The sequence below is a fragment of the Poromitra crassiceps genome (assembly GCF_964638095.1).
Source record: "Poromitra crassiceps genome assembly, chromosome: 2".
NCBI lineage: Eukaryota > Metazoa > Chordata > Actinopteri > Beryciformes > Melamphaidae > Poromitra > Poromitra crassiceps.
Window position 1 is genome coordinate 98,786,852 of NC_139624.1, and position 18,814 is coordinate 98,805,665.

General features: G+C 45.0%; 1 protein-coding gene across 1 annotated transcript in view; it reads left to right on the plus strand.

The window, feature by feature from the left end:
- LOC310795836 (cadherin-7-like) overlaps positions 1-18,814 on the plus strand; it is a gene marked incomplete at both ends in the record, with an annotated part of 154,902 nt that overhangs the window by 112,495 nt on the left and 23,593 nt on the right. Inside the window, one exon of the mRNA XM_083657923.1 lies at positions 4,296-4,417. Coding sequence (XP_083514049.1) covers positions 4,296-4,417 — 122 coding nt within the window. The remainder of the gene's footprint in view (positions 1-4,295; positions 4,418-18,814) is intronic.

Genomic DNA, 18,814 nt, shown 5'->3' on the forward strand with positions numbered 1-18,814 from the left:
CCACTCGTAAGTAGAGTTACACTAACCGCACACACGATACCAGCCACTCGTAAGTAGAGTTACACTACCGCACACACGATACCAGCCACTCGTAAGTAGAGTTATACTACCGCACACACGATACCAGCCACTCGTAAGTAGAGTTACACTACCGCACACACGATACCAGCCACTCGTAAGTAGAGTTATACTACCGCACACACGATACCAGCCACTCGTAAGTAGAGTTACACTACCGCACACACGATACCAGCCACTCGTAAGTAGAGTTACACTAACCGCACACACGATACCAGCCACTCGTAAGTAGAGTTACACTACCACACACGATACCAGCCACTCGTAAGTAGAGTTACACTACCGCACACACGATACCAGCCACTCGTAAGTAGAGTTACACTACCGCACACACGATACCAGCCACTCGTAAGTAGAGTTACACTACCGCACACACGATACCAGCCACTCGTAAGTAGAGTTACACTACCACACACGATACCAGCCACTCGTAAGTAGAGTTACACTACCGCACACACGATACCAGCCACTCGTAAGTAGAGTTACACTACCGCACACACGATACCAGCCACTCGTAAGTAGAGTTACACTACCGCACACACGATACCAGCCACTCGTAAGTAGAGTTACACTACCACACACGATACCAGCCACTCGTAAGTAGAGTTACACTACCGCACACACGATACCAGCCACTCGTAAGTAGAGTTACACTACCGCACACACGATACCAGCCACTCGTAAGTAGAGTTACACTACCGCACACACGATACCAGCCACTCGTAAGTAGAGTTACACTACCGCACACACGATACCAGCCACTCGTAAGTAGAGTTACACTACCACACACGATACCAGCCACTCGTAAGTAGAGTTACACTACCGCACACACGATACCAGCCACTCGTAAGTAGAGTTACACTACCGCACACACGATACCAGCCACTCGTAAGTAGAGTTACACTACCGCACACACGATACCAGCCACTCGTAAGTAGAGTTACACTACCGCACACACGATACCAGCCACTCGTAAGTAGAGTTACACTACCGCACACACGATACCAGCCACTCGTAAGTAGAGTTACACTACCACACACACGATACCAGCCACTCGCGGGTCGGAAATGATCTGGTTAGTGTCACCGTTTATATGAAGCCATGTGGTCCTTCCTGTGCTGTCACCCAGATGGATCATCACCACCACTCCCCCCTCTCTTCCCACCACCCTCCACCCTCCACCCCACCACCCCCCCCCGCACCCCGCCTACAATGCAGTGCGGAGTCGTCGTCGGGGTGGCTGTAGTAGGGCTGTCGGGGGAATGTTAATTCACGCACAGGGCGGTCGCTCTGACCTCCAGCTCTCCCTCTGTGCTGTGGGGCGATTGTGTGAGGGGAGACGAGGTGCTGACTAAGGGTAGGCGCTCGCTCGCTCGCACCCGTGGGTGAACTATGTTGATGTGATGCGGAGGTGCCGCGTGCTTTTTGTTAATCTCCTGACAGCTTCAAGGACACCAGGGCTTTTTTCCTCCTCATCCCCCTCCTCTCCCTCCTGTCATTCTGCAGCCGTGCGCAATCACCACGGACAACAAACACCACCGCCATACACCGAGCGCTGTAGACAGCCGCATCACATCAATATATAAGTTCAAAAAGTCAGCTTGTCAGCTTGCCAGTGCCTCTGCTATCTCATCTTCAGACAGAGTTCAGTGGGTAGAAGTGCATTCTTTTTTCCCCCAAAAGCTTTTATCGCTTTGCTTCAAAAGACGTGTTGTTATTTACATGTAGCAGCACACACAATATTCAGTTGATTGGAGTGTGAGTACTTGCTAGATATAGCAACAAAGAGAAGGCAGCATATAATAATAACTGTATGAAATGTCACAACAGTCCTTCATGCGTGAGATACTGGCTCCTGCCACATAGGTGACACTCAGCCTCTGTTTATAGCTGAGAGCGTCTTTGAGTCCAACATCCACTGTCCTGTCCTGTCGTGATATGACAGTATTTATAGTGAATGCGTTTTTGCAAGGGGGTGGATTCTCTAAGGTTGAGGGCTGCTGTGCATTTGAGCTGCTGCAGTCACTCACATTTCCTCCGCTGTGCTCAGACCACGCCTCCGCTGTGCTCAGACCACGCCTCCGCAGTGCTCAGACCACGCCTCCGCAGTGCTCAGACCACGCCTCCGCTGTGCTCAGACCACACCTCTACTGTGCTCAGACCACACCTCTACTGTGCTCTGACCACACCTCTACTGTGCTCAGACCACACCTCTACTGTGCTCTGACCACACCTCTACTGTGCTCAGACCACACCTCTACTGTGCTCAGACCACACCTCTACTGTGCTCTGACCACACCTCTACTGTGCTCAGACCACACCTCTACTGTGCTCTGACCACACCTCTACTGTGCTCAGACCACACCTCTACTGTGCTCTGACCACACCTCTACTGTGCTCAGACCACACCTCTACTGTGCTCAGACCACACCTCTACTGTGCTCTGACCACACCTCTACTGTGCTCTGACCACACCTCTACTGTGCTCAGACCACACCTCTACTGTGCTCTGACCACACCTCTACTGTGCTCTGACCACACCTCTACTGTGCTCTGACCACACCTCTACTGTGCTCTGACCACACCTCTACTGTGCTCTGACCACACCTCTACTGTGCTCAGACCACGCCTCCGCTGTGCTCAGACCACACCTCCGCTGTGCTCAGACCACGCCTCCATTGTGCTCAGACCACACCTCCACTGTGCTCAGACCACGTCTCCACTATGCTCAGACCACGCCTCCAGTGCTCAGACCACACCTCCACTGTGCTCAGACCATGCCCACGCCTCCGCTGTGCTCAGACCACGCCAATGACAACAAGGCTGTGCCCCCCCCCCCCCCCCCCCCCCAGGCAACACGCGTCCTTTTTTATCACCGTTAAATCAGCCGGCCCGAATGTCAGCGCATCATCATAGCGACGCCAGGCTAAATCATCATCTTGCACTCAGACGCAGCCATTTAGCCATCAGTGTGTGTCAGGGCAGACAGAGGCGCGAGGCCCGCCGTGCAAGATGGCTTGTTCCTACACGTAGCCTCTCCCCACAACAGGCCGCACAGAGTCTAATCACTTTGGCTGATCCCCGCCAGAGTGGATAAAGATGCCAGCTGTTGGGAGAGCCTTGCATATTTCATTACAGCAGCGCTTTTTGCTCCACCTTTGCGATTAATTAAAAACACATGAGGAAAGATCAATATCCCATAAATTGGCTGAGCGCATAAACACCAAAGTTAAAGCTGAATTAAAGTGCTTAAAAGAAAGTGTGCTGATTTGCTATGACATGGACATGCTCTCTCTCTCTCTCTGTCTCTCTCTCTGACATGATCTGTTGCAAATCCTCCCCTCTGGTAGGTGGTACAGAGCACAACGCCAAAACTACCAGACTCAAGAACAGTTTCTGCCCACAGGCCATCACTCTGATTAACACTTAAACCAGCCACTTGAACACTTTGCTGAACACTTGAATCATTTTACATTGAACACATTACCACTTTGAACACTCAAAACCAGGGACAGAAATATCCCTGTGCAGCAACCTGTAGCACGTACCCCATGTATATAATCTTGCGTGCGTGTGCGCATGCGTACGCACGCACACACACACACACACACACACACACACACACACACACACACACACACACACACCCTTTGAAATATGTTTACTTTGAGTGAAATAACTGAACTGTGTGGTATCTGACTCAATAACTGCAATATCTGAAAATATCTGTATAAGGCTTTGTATAATCCTGTGGGGCTTATAGGCTACCTGTATATACATACTGTACATACTGTACATCTAGCCTACATTTCTGTCATATATACATACTTAAATAGACACATTACACCACACTTAGTCATAGTATAGTACTTAATGTAAATGTTTAAACGTACCCCTGTCATTATTATTATTATTATTATGCTTGTACCTTTTTTGTGTGAGTACATTGTGAGCAACATAAACCGAAGTCAAATTCCTTGTACAATATGTGTACATTCTTTGCCAATAAAGCCCCCCCCCCTCTCTCTCTCTCTCTCGCTGTCTCACCCTTCCCCCTCCCCCCCCCATCCCTCTCCCTCTCTCTCTCTCGCTCTCTCTCTCTCTCTCTCTCGCTGTCTCACCCTTCCCCCTCCCCCCCCATCCCTCTCCCTCTCTCTCTCTCGCTCTCTCTCACCCCCCCCCCCCCCCCTCCCTCTCTCTCTCTCTCTCTCTCTCAGAAGACCCAACCCAAATTGGAAAGGGCCTCACCCTCATCACAGTCCTGGACATAAATGATAACGCACCTGTCTTTGCCATAGACTATGAAACCCTTCTGTGTGAGAACGCCATGCCAGGAAAGGTAAGCTCCAGGAACGCTTCTGCAGTCAGTCCAGCTCCCCTTCCCTTTTCTCTCTCCACACTCGGTTGAGGTTTGCCTCACAAAAGGCAGCCTGCTGTCTCTCAAAGCCATTAAAAGGCTTTTTCTTGTGCCTCAAAACAGCCCCACTGTGGGACCCATCCACCAGATCTCCAGGTCATCCCCAAGATATCGTCTCATTTGTATGAGAGACACATCCTCAAGATTTAATAGAAGGTATTGTAGGTGTTATCGTTCATTAGAGATGTTCGTCTCATTCCATACTGTCAGTGCCATCTAAATGAATGGCAGTGCTTGACTCCACAGTAATATCAGCTGGCTAATGTAATATTTCATGCTGGGACAGAGTGCTTGTCTGCCTCAGTCTGATTCTTCTGTACCTGTATAATTAGACGAGCACCGTGAGGGTACCGGTGTGGAAAATGCATCACAGTATCATGCAAACAGAACAAGAGAGATTTCAGGGCTCGGACATTTTGGTTCGGGAAAGGCGTTTCGGATGCTGTAGCCATGCATTGCATTTTCCCTGTGTTTAGCATTTGGCCTCATTGTTGCTAAATGACTTGTGTGTCTGCTATGGCGATTTGTCTCCTCTTGGCATTTGGGAAATACAATCAGAGGCGAAGGGTAAAACAGGCGTGCAGAACTGAATAAGTACAATTGATCAGAATGATGCATAGTATTGCAAATGGCTATTAGGGCTTTTTAAATATGTTATTTGCATTCATACTTCTGAGTTGTTTGTCACTGTGCTCACGGAGGGTGTACAAGAATAGTAAATGATTTCATTTGCAAAAATGAGAGAATATATTTCATGTATGCATTTTTTCCCCCTTTGTGCATTAGGCTTGACCACAATGGGTCTCTTTTTTCAGTGTGTTCACAGGGTCTCACAGGCGCAATACTGTCTTTGGTGCTGCATCAGGTTTTACTGGCATTTTATATGTCTCGTATTCCTTTTGTTCAAACATCAAATCCCCAACAAAACAACGTCAACTATGTGCAGAGATCGTCTGTTTGACTTTTGATTCTTTTTCTTCAGTATATAGCCATCAGACATTAGAGTTAAATCATACAGTTGTTACAGGTTCGGTATAAATTCATCCAATTTCATTAATTAACTTGGCATCGTTCATTGTCTAGGGGTTTGTACTACCTCACCGATAACTGTGACATAAAGAAATGAACACTGAAAGGCTGATTTATCAATGGGTGCGGGTACTCACTCATTATCTTTAGCCGACCTACATGTAGCCTCCAGAAGCATCCCGGCTGGTCCCGACACTGGGCTGGACCAGCTCCAGTCGGTTGAATGCGTGAGGAGTCAATGTAGTCCTCACACGGTCAAAGATGGGGGTCCCATCTTCATGGGACCCCCATCTTTGTTACAAAAGTAACAGAACAAAGCAAGACGAGACACAAACTAATATAGACTGTCCACAGGTGATGTGGCTGATATAGACTGTCCACAGGTGATGTGGCTGATATAGACTGTCCACAGGTGATGTGGCTGTGGCCGCCACCATCTTGCACGTACCAGACTGACCTCTCGAGGGCCCGAGGCAGACGCCATTTTAAGTACGCCTATGGCAGCCCCATATGGCCAAAACGGCACCATATGGACACAGAGGCGATATAGAGGCATAAAGAGCGCCTCTATATCCTTCTAAATGGACACACACACACATCAAAGATAAATCAGCCACAACAAATAGAAGTAAATATCATATCCACGTGAGAAGGGGGGCGACTGTAACACAGTATTTGCTGGACTGTGACACAGTATTTGCTGGACTGTAACGCAGTATTTGCTGGACCGTAACGCAGTATTTGCTGGACTGTATAACGCAGTATTTGCTGGACTGTAACGCAGTATTTGCTGGACTGTAACGCAGTATTTGCTGGACTGTAACACAGTATTTGCTGGACCGTAACGCAGTATTTGCTGGACTGTAACACAGTATTTGCTGGACTGTAACGCAGTATTTGCTGGACTGTAACACAGTATTTGCTGGACTGTAACGCAGTATTTGCTGGACTGTGACACAGTATTTGCTGGACTGTGACACAGTATTTGCTGGACTGTAACACAGTATTTGCTGGACTGTGACACAGTATTTGCTGGACTGTAACACAGTATTTGCTGGACTGTGACACAGTATTTGCTGGACTGTAACACAGTATTTGCTGGACTGTAACACAGTATTTGCTGGACTGTAACACAGTATTTGCTGGACTGTAACACAGTATTTGCTGGACTGTAACACAGTATTTGCTGGACTGTAACACAGTATTTATTTGCTGGACTGTAACACAGTATTTGCTGGACTGTAACACAGTATTTGCTGGACTGTAACACAGTATTTATTTGCTGGACTGTAACACAGTATTTATTTGCTGGACTGTAACACAGTATTTGCTGGACTGTAACACAGTATTTGCTGGACTGTAACACAGTATTTGCTGGACTGTAACACAGTATTTGCTGGACTGTAACACAGTATTTGCTGGAGTAAACATCTAATTCTGAGCTTCCATCGTTAGTGAAGGCATCACTACTGTATGACTGCTACAGAGCTGAATGTCTCTTTTTAGTTTTGGATACATCCGGTTATCCTCAGATGATTGCTGATGCCCAGTGATATTGAATTCAGAGCAATACTAGCATCTATCACTAACCTGACTGAGAAAGGGATCATTTGTACATTTCTTCCCAGCAGTGCCTGATACATTATGGCACAGACAATACTGAAACAAAGTAATTCCCTAACCAAACTAGGCCGCAGGGCATAGCAGCAGCAGCCATGGACCATGAAAGCATCATCAGCAGGAAAAGGTACAGCTAATCTGTAATTACTCACTGAACCAGATGGATTGCTACAGTATATCCTCTAGCCTTTTAGCTTGTAGCTTTCGAGGGCGAAGAGCATAGGATTGAACAGTTTGTACTTCATCCAGGCTTTGTCTGCAGTCAAAAAACATAGAGTGAAGTGAGACAACATATTCTTTATCGCGATACAACTCATTCAGAAAGTGAAATATGAGGAGTGGCCCTCTCGCTTCCTCCCAGATCAAGACTACTCATCTAGCGTCTCCCTTGAGGGTGCTTCAAATGAAGTGGCATTGCTGTGCTGTTGTCTGTGCTCTTGAGTATGGCTTGCGTCTTGTTTTGCCACTCATTAAAACCCAGGCCATGTCCGCTGAATTCTGGGGCCCATGGGGCCCCTATAAAGAAGGGTGCCAACATAGCTGGAGCTGGAGTCTGCCATATTGCCTGGCCTGGTATAATCACCTAATGAGGCCCCAATACAGTGTGAAAAATGTCAAACCACCACCAGTAGAATTGGGTAACACCTTATAATAACGGCCATTAAATTAAGGTTTAGGTCATGCTTAATAAGCCTTAATAAGCACACTTAATAAATATGTTTATGTGTTAATGCTTATTAGGAATTAATTAACCCTTAATTTAGTGACCTTTATTGTAAAGTGTTACTCTTGAAAGAAGCTACCATTAGCATTCTCCCCAAAGGAGGGTGGCTAATATCCGTAGTAGAGCTGATCTGTGCTCTGCACTTGGGCTTCTTAATAGTTGCCTAGAAGGGACAGTTAAAAAGTTAAAAGGTTCTAAAAGCTGTGCCAGTTGGGAGTCATATCAATAAAAAACAAACACAGGACCACAGACAGAAAGATAAAAGACACATTTATTGATTGCTTAAAAGTCTTGGTATACTGGTTTGACACAGGTCACTTTCACATATAAGCTGGTGGACTCGTGCGATTCGGGAGGTAAAGATGCAACATTGTTGCAATTTTCATTTGGTCCGGTTCGCTTTCACACAGAAATTTGTCAAGAGCACCAAACTTTCTGAACAATGTCACATGGTCGAAACAGTCACTCGTCTATTGGAGAGAATAGAGAAGGGAAATCTCTCCTCTCTCCAGCAGGCTTCTTGCCTGGCTGAGGGCTGACTGAACAAGTGAATCCGCAAAACACAAACCATGGAGCAACACCACCTGCGATATTGGGATTTCTGGTTTTACTTTGGTGTTACTATCAAATAATTATTTAACAAGAATGTGCCCAATATGAGCAGCAGATGAGGCAGAAAGCTGTTGAACATGTCATTCTGCAGATGAGACGAGCGAGGCAGTATCTCCTGAAGGAGAAGGCAAGCCCTGTTGAGAGACAACAATGTGTTGTTGTTATGACGACGTACGTCACGTGGCGCGCAGGTACTGTACATGTGTGCGCATCGCAGTGTTTGTTTTGCTCCCTTCTACCATCTTCTACTCATCGTGCATCAGATGCACTAGTGCTTCCTATTTTCTCGTGTTGTCTGGTTTGCGTTCACACAACAAACGAACCACGCCAGGGTTCGCTTGGAAGCAAACCGAGACTCACATTTTCAAGCGGACCAGAGCTCGCTTGTTTGTTCCACCCCAGAATTAATTTGCGCTTTCACACCACCCCAAACGAAGCGGACTATCCGAGGAAACGAACTCTGGCGCGTTTAAAGCGGACCAAACAGCTTATATGTGAAAGCGAACTGTGGCCCATACCACAAATGTAGGATAAGCAGATCCAGGATCTGTCCCTTGATCTGGTTTGGCTTAACCAGATCATTGCCATTTAGCTAGATTCTAGTTAACTCATACCACGAATGTAGTCCTCAACTCATTAAGTGGATCCAGGTTTTTCTAATCAAGTTGACAGCGCGTGCACATGAAAATGCCCGTGCACAGGAGCTCGTGCCCGCAAAAGAGGCATGGTTTTTAACACCTTAATTGCCAGCGACGAGTGTACTCGTCAAACACAATCCAGCTGTTAACTGCCAGCGACGAGTGTACTCGTCAAAAAAATCGATTTTTTTTTTTTGACGGTAGGTTGTGCATCTAAGCCTTTTACATCTCTTATATAGGTATTGGACGTGTACAACGTGTACAACCCATTCCACCGACCCACTAAGTGGCGACAAGGAAGGAGGAAGGCAAGCAAAAAGCAGTGTGACTGAAGCCATTCTCATGAAGGTGGATTGGCGAAGGCGCTTTAATTTTCGCGCTGATTGCTGGCGGTGCGGGATTGCAGATTTGCATAGTGGATTGCGGGTGGGACACACTTTGAAACACGCAGCATAATATGACCAGAATCGCAAAAGCTTCATCAAAGCCCTCAACCAAAACTCCAAGACGCGAGCGAGTCCAACCAGACTTCCTCAAAGAGCGGCTGCACAGACAGGCACACACCCGCACAGCAGCAGCAAAGCAATGGTGACAAGCGGGGACTGCCCCCTAGTCCGACACCAAATTGGAAACAAATCCCATTCTAAAAGGCTTTTAGAATGGGATTTTCAACCCATTCTTTTTTGTTTCTTTTTCGCTATAATTTAGAGTAATTTAATTTCTATTCAGAAATTTATTTGAGAGGTCGAGAGTATGAGAAAGTGCATTTGCAAAGGTAGGAAAGTGCTTGTGACAGGGCGCTGCACCCAAAAATAACGCCCACAGGAGGGAGGAGTTGAGCAGAGGGAAGTTTACTGCTGTTATGGAGGAAATTACTGTTCAAAACTATTGTGTAGGTCTTACTGATGCCAAAAATGAATGGTTAAAGTGACTGTTTCACAAAAAGCCGTTTATCTCTAAATATTTTTTCTGATGCTGAAACCATGCTGTATTCAATTGCTAATGCTTACATAACTACTAACTCTACAAACTAACTCTTTTAGACAGAGAAAGCACACATTCTATTAGTTATTTTTAGATGATTGGTGTTCACGAAGTCGTAACAGAAGAGAAACCTCGGCTCTTGTAAAATGAGCCTAGAATCCTCAAAAAAAAACCTGGCAGAAGCTATCTACAGCAAGAAAAAAACGGCTGGCAGTCAATGTGTTAACAACTAGCCAATCACAATGCAATATGGACTGCTCCAGCTTTTACAGCGCCAGACACGCCTATTTCCTCATTCATTCAAAGCACAAATCGTTAAGCTTTACTATGTATGTCAGAATCAAAATCCGCGTTGGATATTATTAGTCTGTTCCCGAATGACTGTCTAAAGTTACTGCTTTTATTCACATCAGTCATTTCTTTGAAGAGCGGTTTCTGCCTCCACGTATTATTCAGCAGCTCAATTCACCCTCTCAATAAACTCAATAAAACCTGCATGTCTTTTTTGCAAGTGGAAGTAGGCTAATGTGTAATCTATCTCAGTCTAACTTTCCAAAATCCGTAGGCGTATTTAGGCTTAATGAATAATAATGATCTCATGATGTGTTTGGTCGCACTGATGGAATAATTCCTATAGGCTAAATAGGCTATCAATAAAAGAATAATGATAATAAAATGTAAAAAGGCTGCTGAACTGAATCGACGCGGTACGTGCGGGCATAGATTTCATCTATAAAAAATAGCATATTTTGTGGTCACATATAGGCTATTGGCAGCAGAGTCGCATATCTCCATATTTCATACAATGCTGGAAATAATATGAAGTTCAATCACATCATACAGGCCAAAAACAACACAGTAGTAGAGGAGTAGCCTAGATATGAATCATCTGTGTGCAGGGGATCCCATATTAAATTGCTTAGATAGTAGTAGGCTATTCTGACATGCATGACTATGTCCAACCCAACGTCAGCCTCAGCTCCGTTGCGCACACGGCACACATCCGCTTTGGAGAGGTTTATGTAACCTTTTTATGCCGGTTTAGTGATATTTCTCGACTCGCCATTCAGCTGCCATCGATCGGCGGGGTCAAACAACGTATCTACTTGAGAGCACAAAAATTAATATATAAAAACATATTCCAAAGTAGTAAGTAGGGCTTAATTTAAATGTAGCCTGCAACAAGTGCAACGCTAATCAGTCCTCGATTAATTCAACAGGAGCAATTTTTTTTCTTTTTCTTTTCTTTTGAATGCAATGTATTTTTCATATGGGGAGTTGGGGACCATATGAATGGCAACTCGCTGTTTCCAGAGAGCTGATTGGTAAGCAGGTGGGTCTTTCATGGGTTTTGATCTTATCCTCTGAACTCAACCTGCTACAAAGCAGGTTAGCCGTAGAGCAGTGGTGCCCAACCAGTCGATCGCGGTCTACTGGTCGACCGCGGACTCACCCCAGTCGATCGCGTCAAAAATCGATTATTAAAAAAAAAAAAAAAAAAAAAAATGAATAATCAAATAAAATATAATGGAAGTACATGCAGTTGTTTATTTTAATTATGGATCATAATACAATGCAATTCCAAATGCACTTTTATTTTAAAAGTAGCCACACAGTGAGAAAAAAGAAAGTGAGAAAAAATAAATCATGTATTGGGGAAAAAAAGTGATGCATCGATTTAAGATGCATCGAGATACAACGATAATCGTAATCGAATTGAATCGTAGCCCTCTGAATCGTAATCGAATCGAATCGTGAGGCCAGTGAATATTCACAGCCCTAATGTCAAGTAGTTGTGGGACAACGAGAAAGTGTTGTGAGGTTAGTTACTGCAGGCTGGAAACGATGTGTGTGCATTTGCGATGTTGAAACTGGACTGGTAGATCTCGGGAGGCTGGCTACTTGAAAAGTAGATCTTCGGTCAAAAAAGGTTGGGCACCCCTGCCGTAGAGCATAAGTTGCTATGGTGATCTATCTCGGTAAGAAGTGAACTAGCGTCGTGGTACGGCAAACCTAGGGTTAAACCTGAAGTTACCTCGCTAAGCCACTAATCTTGCTTCGTGGTACACCCCACTGGTAAGATGACAAGCTAAAAAGTAAGTAAGTAGTAAGTCATCTTTATTTGTATAGCGCTTTTCAAAACAAAGTTACAAAGTGCTTTACACCGCATGATAAAAGATTATACATACTCAGGGGTATAAAAATAAATAAGTACCTCAGATTTAAAAAAAAGTTAAAATAGGAACAATAAAATAATGCTGATAAAATAAATAAAAACAGAGAGAAATGCAAACAAGTTAACACGTTCACTGCCAATGACGTGTTAACACGTTTTCAGAATCCAGCTGTTGACTGCCAACGACGTGTTAACACGTCAAAAAATTTTTTTTTTTTTTTTTGACGGTGGGGCGTTGATCAATCCCTTTTACGTCTCCTATACAATTATTGGAGGTATTGAATGTGTATAATCTATTTTACCGACCCACTAAGTGTTGACAGTGCTCCCCCCAGACGAGCGAAAGCAAAGAAAAAACAGCGGCGGGAGGAAGCCATTCTCAAGGAAATTGCTTGGCGATTTTACAGTCATCCAGACTTGCCCGAGCGGCCGCGCCAGCAGCAGCAGCACAGAGAGCGGAGAGCGATTTGCATAATAGATTATAGGTGAAACACACTTTGAAACACCGCAAAAAGGCCAGAATCAACATCTGCCCACAGGGCCGCTGGAAGTCATTTTAAGCAGGGGGTGCTGGGAGGGAGGGACTCTCGGTGGGGCCCGCAAGGGCCCCGCCGAAAATTTTTTGGACGTTTTTATTTTTATTTTTTTGCCATATGTAGAGGAATATCTCATTTTAAATTAACATTAGGATACTGTTGTGATGTAATTATTCAGTATTTTCTCCTTTTCTCACTCATTCAGAGCAAAGAGGGAGATATATAGCATGATGATAATGCTCTATATCTCCCTATTTGCTCTGAATACACCAGTTAACATGACACAGACTTAACATGATAGAAATATTATCAGCAAACTTAATGACTAGACTAATTATTCTGATCTGAATGGCATATATCAAGAAACATTGACTCCTCTCTTTGCTGTATAGTGGGAGGTGCATTTTTGAGTAGGCTATTAAAATAGCATGTCAAGTTCACATTTCTTTATTGCCAGATTAAACAATTCGTATTGGTTGTTGGTTGCTGGGGGGGAAAAATCTAGGGGGTGCTGCAGCACCTGCAGCACCCCTACTTCCCGCGGCGCTGTCTGCCCATCGCCCACGCATTCCCCGGCCCATCTTGACTCGCACAAGGAGCGTCGCAGGCAGGCAAGCAGCAGCAGCAACGCGCTTGACACGCCCGCTGCAGAGCCAGGAGGAAGGAGGAGAAGACACACGGAGGGAGGAGTTTGAAGGGAGAGGGGTGTTTCCTGCTGTTATGGAGGAAATTACTGTTCAAAACTATTGTTTAGATGTCTGACGGTCTTACTGATGCCAAAAATGAATGGTTAAAGTGACTGTTCTATCGAATTTCACAAAAAGCCATTTATCTCAAAATAAATTTTCAGACGCTGAAACCATGCTGTACTCAACGGCTAATATCTACATAACTACTAACTCTACAAACTAACTCTTTTAGACAGAGAAAGCACACATTCTATTAGTACTTTTGTGAACTTTGTGTTCACAAAGTCAAAGCAGAAAAGAATCCTCGGCTCTTGTAAAATGAGCCAGAATCCTCAAAAAAACCCTCTGGCAAAACCTACCTACAGTAAAAAAAAAAACGGCTGGCAGTGAATGTGTTAAGAGAAGGCTTTCCTGTAAAAGTATGTTTTAAGAAGTGATTGAAAAGAATTGACTGAATTTGCTAAAAAGGGGTCTCTTACCACAGAAGTTCTCCTCTGCGGCCTCCTCTGGTCTTGGGGCTTTGATGCTCCAGGGGGTTCTGCTCAGTCACGTCTCAATCCGGTTTGGGTCAAGGGGTGGCAGGTCCGGCTTTCACTAGCCTGCTGGTCACAATATAGTCTAGACTCTAGAGGTAGTAGGTGGGGGGGGGAGAGAGGTCACAAACACAGCAGTTTAATTTCCTTCTTGGTAGGCCTACTCCAGGTGTCCATACACTTCCTCTGGCAGGGTATCCAGGGAGGGAGAGAGCTTTGTTTGCAGCACAGCAGTAGGCTACGTTGTATTCTGGTCCCACAGCTCTCTGCCAATCAGCTCTACTGTAAAACACATCTTATATACACTCTCACACTAATTACTCGTGCCTTTCAGCTGTGCCACCACAATCTTCCACCGCCCTTCAGTGTGCAGTCAGGTACATCGCCCTTCAGGGTGCATTCAGGTACACCGCAAACAGTCAAGATAAGAATCCACTTATTGTTTCATGCTGCCCAGACTCTGTCCATTTCACGACACTTACTCAATGCCAGTGATAGCTGAGCAGCTGTTAGCTTCCCCTAGGTGTAGCTAGGAGCTTCTCTGAGGCCTCAGTCCTCTCAGCTACTGGCAGACACACCGGATTCAAATTAATGGGCAAAATGAGTTGCTATCGCTACAGTAGGAGCTAGTGTTAAAATAGCCAAGCCACAGTGTGTGTGTGTGTGTGTGTCACAGTCATGCTCCTCACTGTATACATCATGGTCATGAACAGATAACTGAAACCATGGCTCACATCTTAAATGGTTGCCATGCATACAAAGGGCGTTACATATGTAGGCATGACAGATTAGTGGATCTGATATCAAAAGATATCTCTTCTATTTCCGGGTCTTCAATATCGCTTTTTAAACATTCTATTGTGAAGCCGAGCATGTTCACTCTGTGTAGTGACGATTCAGATGTGTTCTTGAATATTCCAGCTAACACTCCTGATGTTGTTGTTGTCAATGAAAATCGTAGAGAGGTGTTTGTTCTAGAGGTTGGCTGTACCTTTGACCACAGCCTAGAGGAGGCCTTTCTAACCAAGATGATGAAATACCAACAGCTAGAACAGACCATTTCACAGCTGGGCTACAGGTGTAAACTTTTAGTTTTCATATTTGGCAGCCTGGGTCACATACATAAGCTGGTTGTGAGAGGCCTTCAGATGGCTGGTGTCCCAAAGAGAAGGGCCAAGCAGTTAGCAAGATATTGTTCAATATCTACTATTATCGGCAGCCACTCAATATGGAGGAGGCGCTGCTTTTTGTACCCATGAAGTGGATACTGACTGTTATCTTGTCTTACAGTATAACTGTATATATCAACCTGCCATGTTATCATCCTGTGTGTTTCTTATGTGTATGCATTATTGTGGTTGTCATCTGGGCACTCATGTAACTGACTGACTCACAGCATTTGACTGCTCTATTACTGTTTATGTCCTTTGCATACTTGTATTTATGTGGACATAAATAAATATGTCAAATGTGTGTGTGTGTGTGTCTGTGTGTGTGTGTGTGTGTGTGTGCGTGCGTGCGTGCGTGCGCGCGTGCGTGCACACTGGGGAAATAACGTGATCTTCCCACATGATACGTCCTGCCAGTGAAATGGCTCGCTGTCAGGTGAGAAAAAGCGGCTGGCGACTGCACATGTGTCGGAGGAAGCATGTGCAGTCTCCAACTGGCCCCAGAAAAACTGAAAAAACTTGATTAAGAAAAAATCATGACTTGGTTTTTATTACATGGTGAAATTTGTGTGCTTTCACATGTTGTCATCTCCTTTACATTATTGTTAGAGTGAATAACTACTAGAGACTTGGAGTACGTTCCAATTCATGTTATTTGTATGTTTTTCAGTTGGAATATCGCCTCCTGTTAGGCGTCACTGAAGACGACCACAGAGATTGCAGTTTCAGACAGAATAATGAAGTCGGGCAGAATGGAAATTTCATGATGAAATTTACACCCAAAAAACACATACAGAGCAAAGGAAAGGAGAAAAGTTGACATTTGAATGCAAAAACACCATTTGAATTCCAACTAGCTGTCAGCTGTCTGTTAGTAGACAGAGTCGTTGGACTCGTACACAGCCCACCGCCTCTCTGATTCCTAATTAAAATGTTCCTGTTATACATGTCCAGCAATCAACAACAAACCGCTTCAGCTAACAGCCTCCGCTCACCGCCAACCTCTTCCCAGAGAGCTTTGTTCAAATCTTAGCCATTGGCTTATTTCACTGCTGCGACAAAGATGAAATAATAATATTTGCCAGTTGGGGCCAGGCTTGACTCTGTGGATCTGTGGCATCATACTGTAGAGCAGGGTTGGAATAACCCGCCATTTTTCAAGCCTAATTAAGGCCGTCTTGTGGCACTGGCTCTCTCCAGAGACGCCACTTGTCACGGATCATCGGCGTGTCTGTCTTCTGCCATAATATTAATTGATATTATGATGGGGTGGAGGGAGCAGGGGCAGTGGGGGTCACATTCGACAATCACTTTAGTGGTAACCATTACATACATGAGTAGTCTTGGCATTCTGCTGCCCCCAATCTGCCACTGCCCCCCCCTCCCCTCCCCTCCCACACCCAGCGTCCCCAGAGAGGCGCGGGATCCCCAAGAGATCTGCGAATGTTTGGCAGCTCAAGAAAATTTGTGGCAGTCTGACTTCTTAAAAGGCAGAAGGATACACTTCCCTGATCAAAACTAGTTTTATTTTGACTACTTTTATAGAGTTCTCAGTCTCTATCCGTGTTGCTCAACTAGAGACTGAGAACTTTCTCCCAGCTTGTTGTTGTCGCAGAAGCAACCCAATCTTTAGGGCGACCCTCCATGCGGAAGGGGCGATGATGTGCAGAAGTTGTGTGCTTGTAAACGGATAAAACGGAAATAATGTAACGTTGCTCGGGACAATCCATTTTCAATATTTTAATAAGTCTGTGTTACAAAGTGATTCATTGTATCTCCAGTTTGTTTCACTATGGAGGATAATGGGGGGAGAGCATAATTTCCTGTAACTTAACAAAAGGGCCATTCTCGCCCTCGTTCAAACTATTATTTTTGACAAGATGTTTCCAGACGATTGGTAGGCGAAGTTCTCCAATTGTGTGGGAGCCAAGACTACTTTACTTTTACGACTACAGCACTAATTATGAATTAATACACAACAAAAAATGTTTTCACAACTCCAGCCTTCCTCGCAATTATCAGTTTATTATAGGTGTTGCATCAAAGTGGGAGATGAAGACAGATGTCAAGGCACGCAGGACACAGGACAAGGCAGCGTACACTCTATAAAAAGACGACACACGGAACAAATTTAATCTCAAATCTCACCAGGAAATCACGTTAGCTTCAGCGGCTTGTCAGGATCATGCCAACAAACATGCTCAACACAAGAAGGGCCTCATCAACCGTTTTAGATCATCAATACAGACTGAGAGAGCTGACATATATAAATGAAAAGAGATTGAAAGATGACATTTGTTGGTTGGTATTGATTGACATCAAAATTAATGCGTTGTGTGTGCGTGTGCGAAGATAGCGGGGCATGTAGTCTCGCTGGCCAGCCTCCCCTCCCTACCGTGAGAAGAGGCTGGCGGCGTAGGTCTCCATTGTGGGATTGCGATGGGCGGCGCTTGGCGGCAGTGCCCTTGGAAAATAGTTTCCAACAGTCCAACTTGCCATTTTCAACGTGTAGCAATGAGCTAGCGTGTAGGTTTCTGTCGTTAGCTTGCTAGCTAGTTAGCGTTGTTGTTTTCACTGAGGCGGCAGGGCACTGTTTACAGCGACACACAGAGAGGAGGGAGCAGAAGCCGCTCTGATTGACATGGTCAGAGCCAATGACAGAGCTTGTAATAAGCCGGGAGCGGACATCCGGCAGCGACTGAAACAGTCGCTCCAATGGGGAGCAGCTGTAGAGCAGGGGAGGGCTTAGGGCTGTCACCACCTGGTGAGTAAATAAATATATTTGTAACTAAAATGAAAAAAATCCCCAAAAGGTTGGGAACCCCTGTGTTACATAACAGGACAGTCATGTAATTCAGGTTACAGCTAAAAAAAAACATGTTTTAGTATCACTAACCAAATCGATATTGAAATTAATTGAATCGGAATCGAATCTAATCGAATTGGGATTAATCGATTCGGAACCTTGTGAATCGGAATCAAATCGATTCTTGAAATTTGAACCAATACCCAGCCCTACTTATCCCAGTAGCCTGTTTCCATGCAGCCAGATGACTCTCACGGAAGGGAGAGGAGGCTGGCCAGCGAGACTACGGGGCATGTGACTGCGGGGGCGATGTTGCGGGTGTATGTGGTGCTGGTGTCACTCATGTGGGTGATGTTTTGGGTGTTGATGTCATAGGAAGCAGCGTTAGAGGAGGTGATGACGGGTGTGAAAACCACAGGCCGTACCGCCTCCCTCGTCAACACAACCCCTGGTGACAGCTGTCATAACCAGCCATAGCAACGATTATTTATACTCTTGGTCCAACTTTCAAGTGCCAGCATGATCTTAATGTGCGACTCACCTGCTGCTGGCAGGGTTCCAACACATTTTCATTTCAAAAACATCATACTTTTTACAGCTGCAACGATTAGTCGATTAATCGATTAGTCAGTAAAAAATGCATATCGACAACTATTTGTATAATCAATTAATCGTTTAGACTCATTAAAAAAATATAACATTCTCTTGTTCCAGCTGTTTTAAATGTGAATATAGATTCTGTAGTCTTCTATGACAGTCAACTGATTATCTTTGGGTTGTGCTGCTGTTGGTCAGGACAAAAG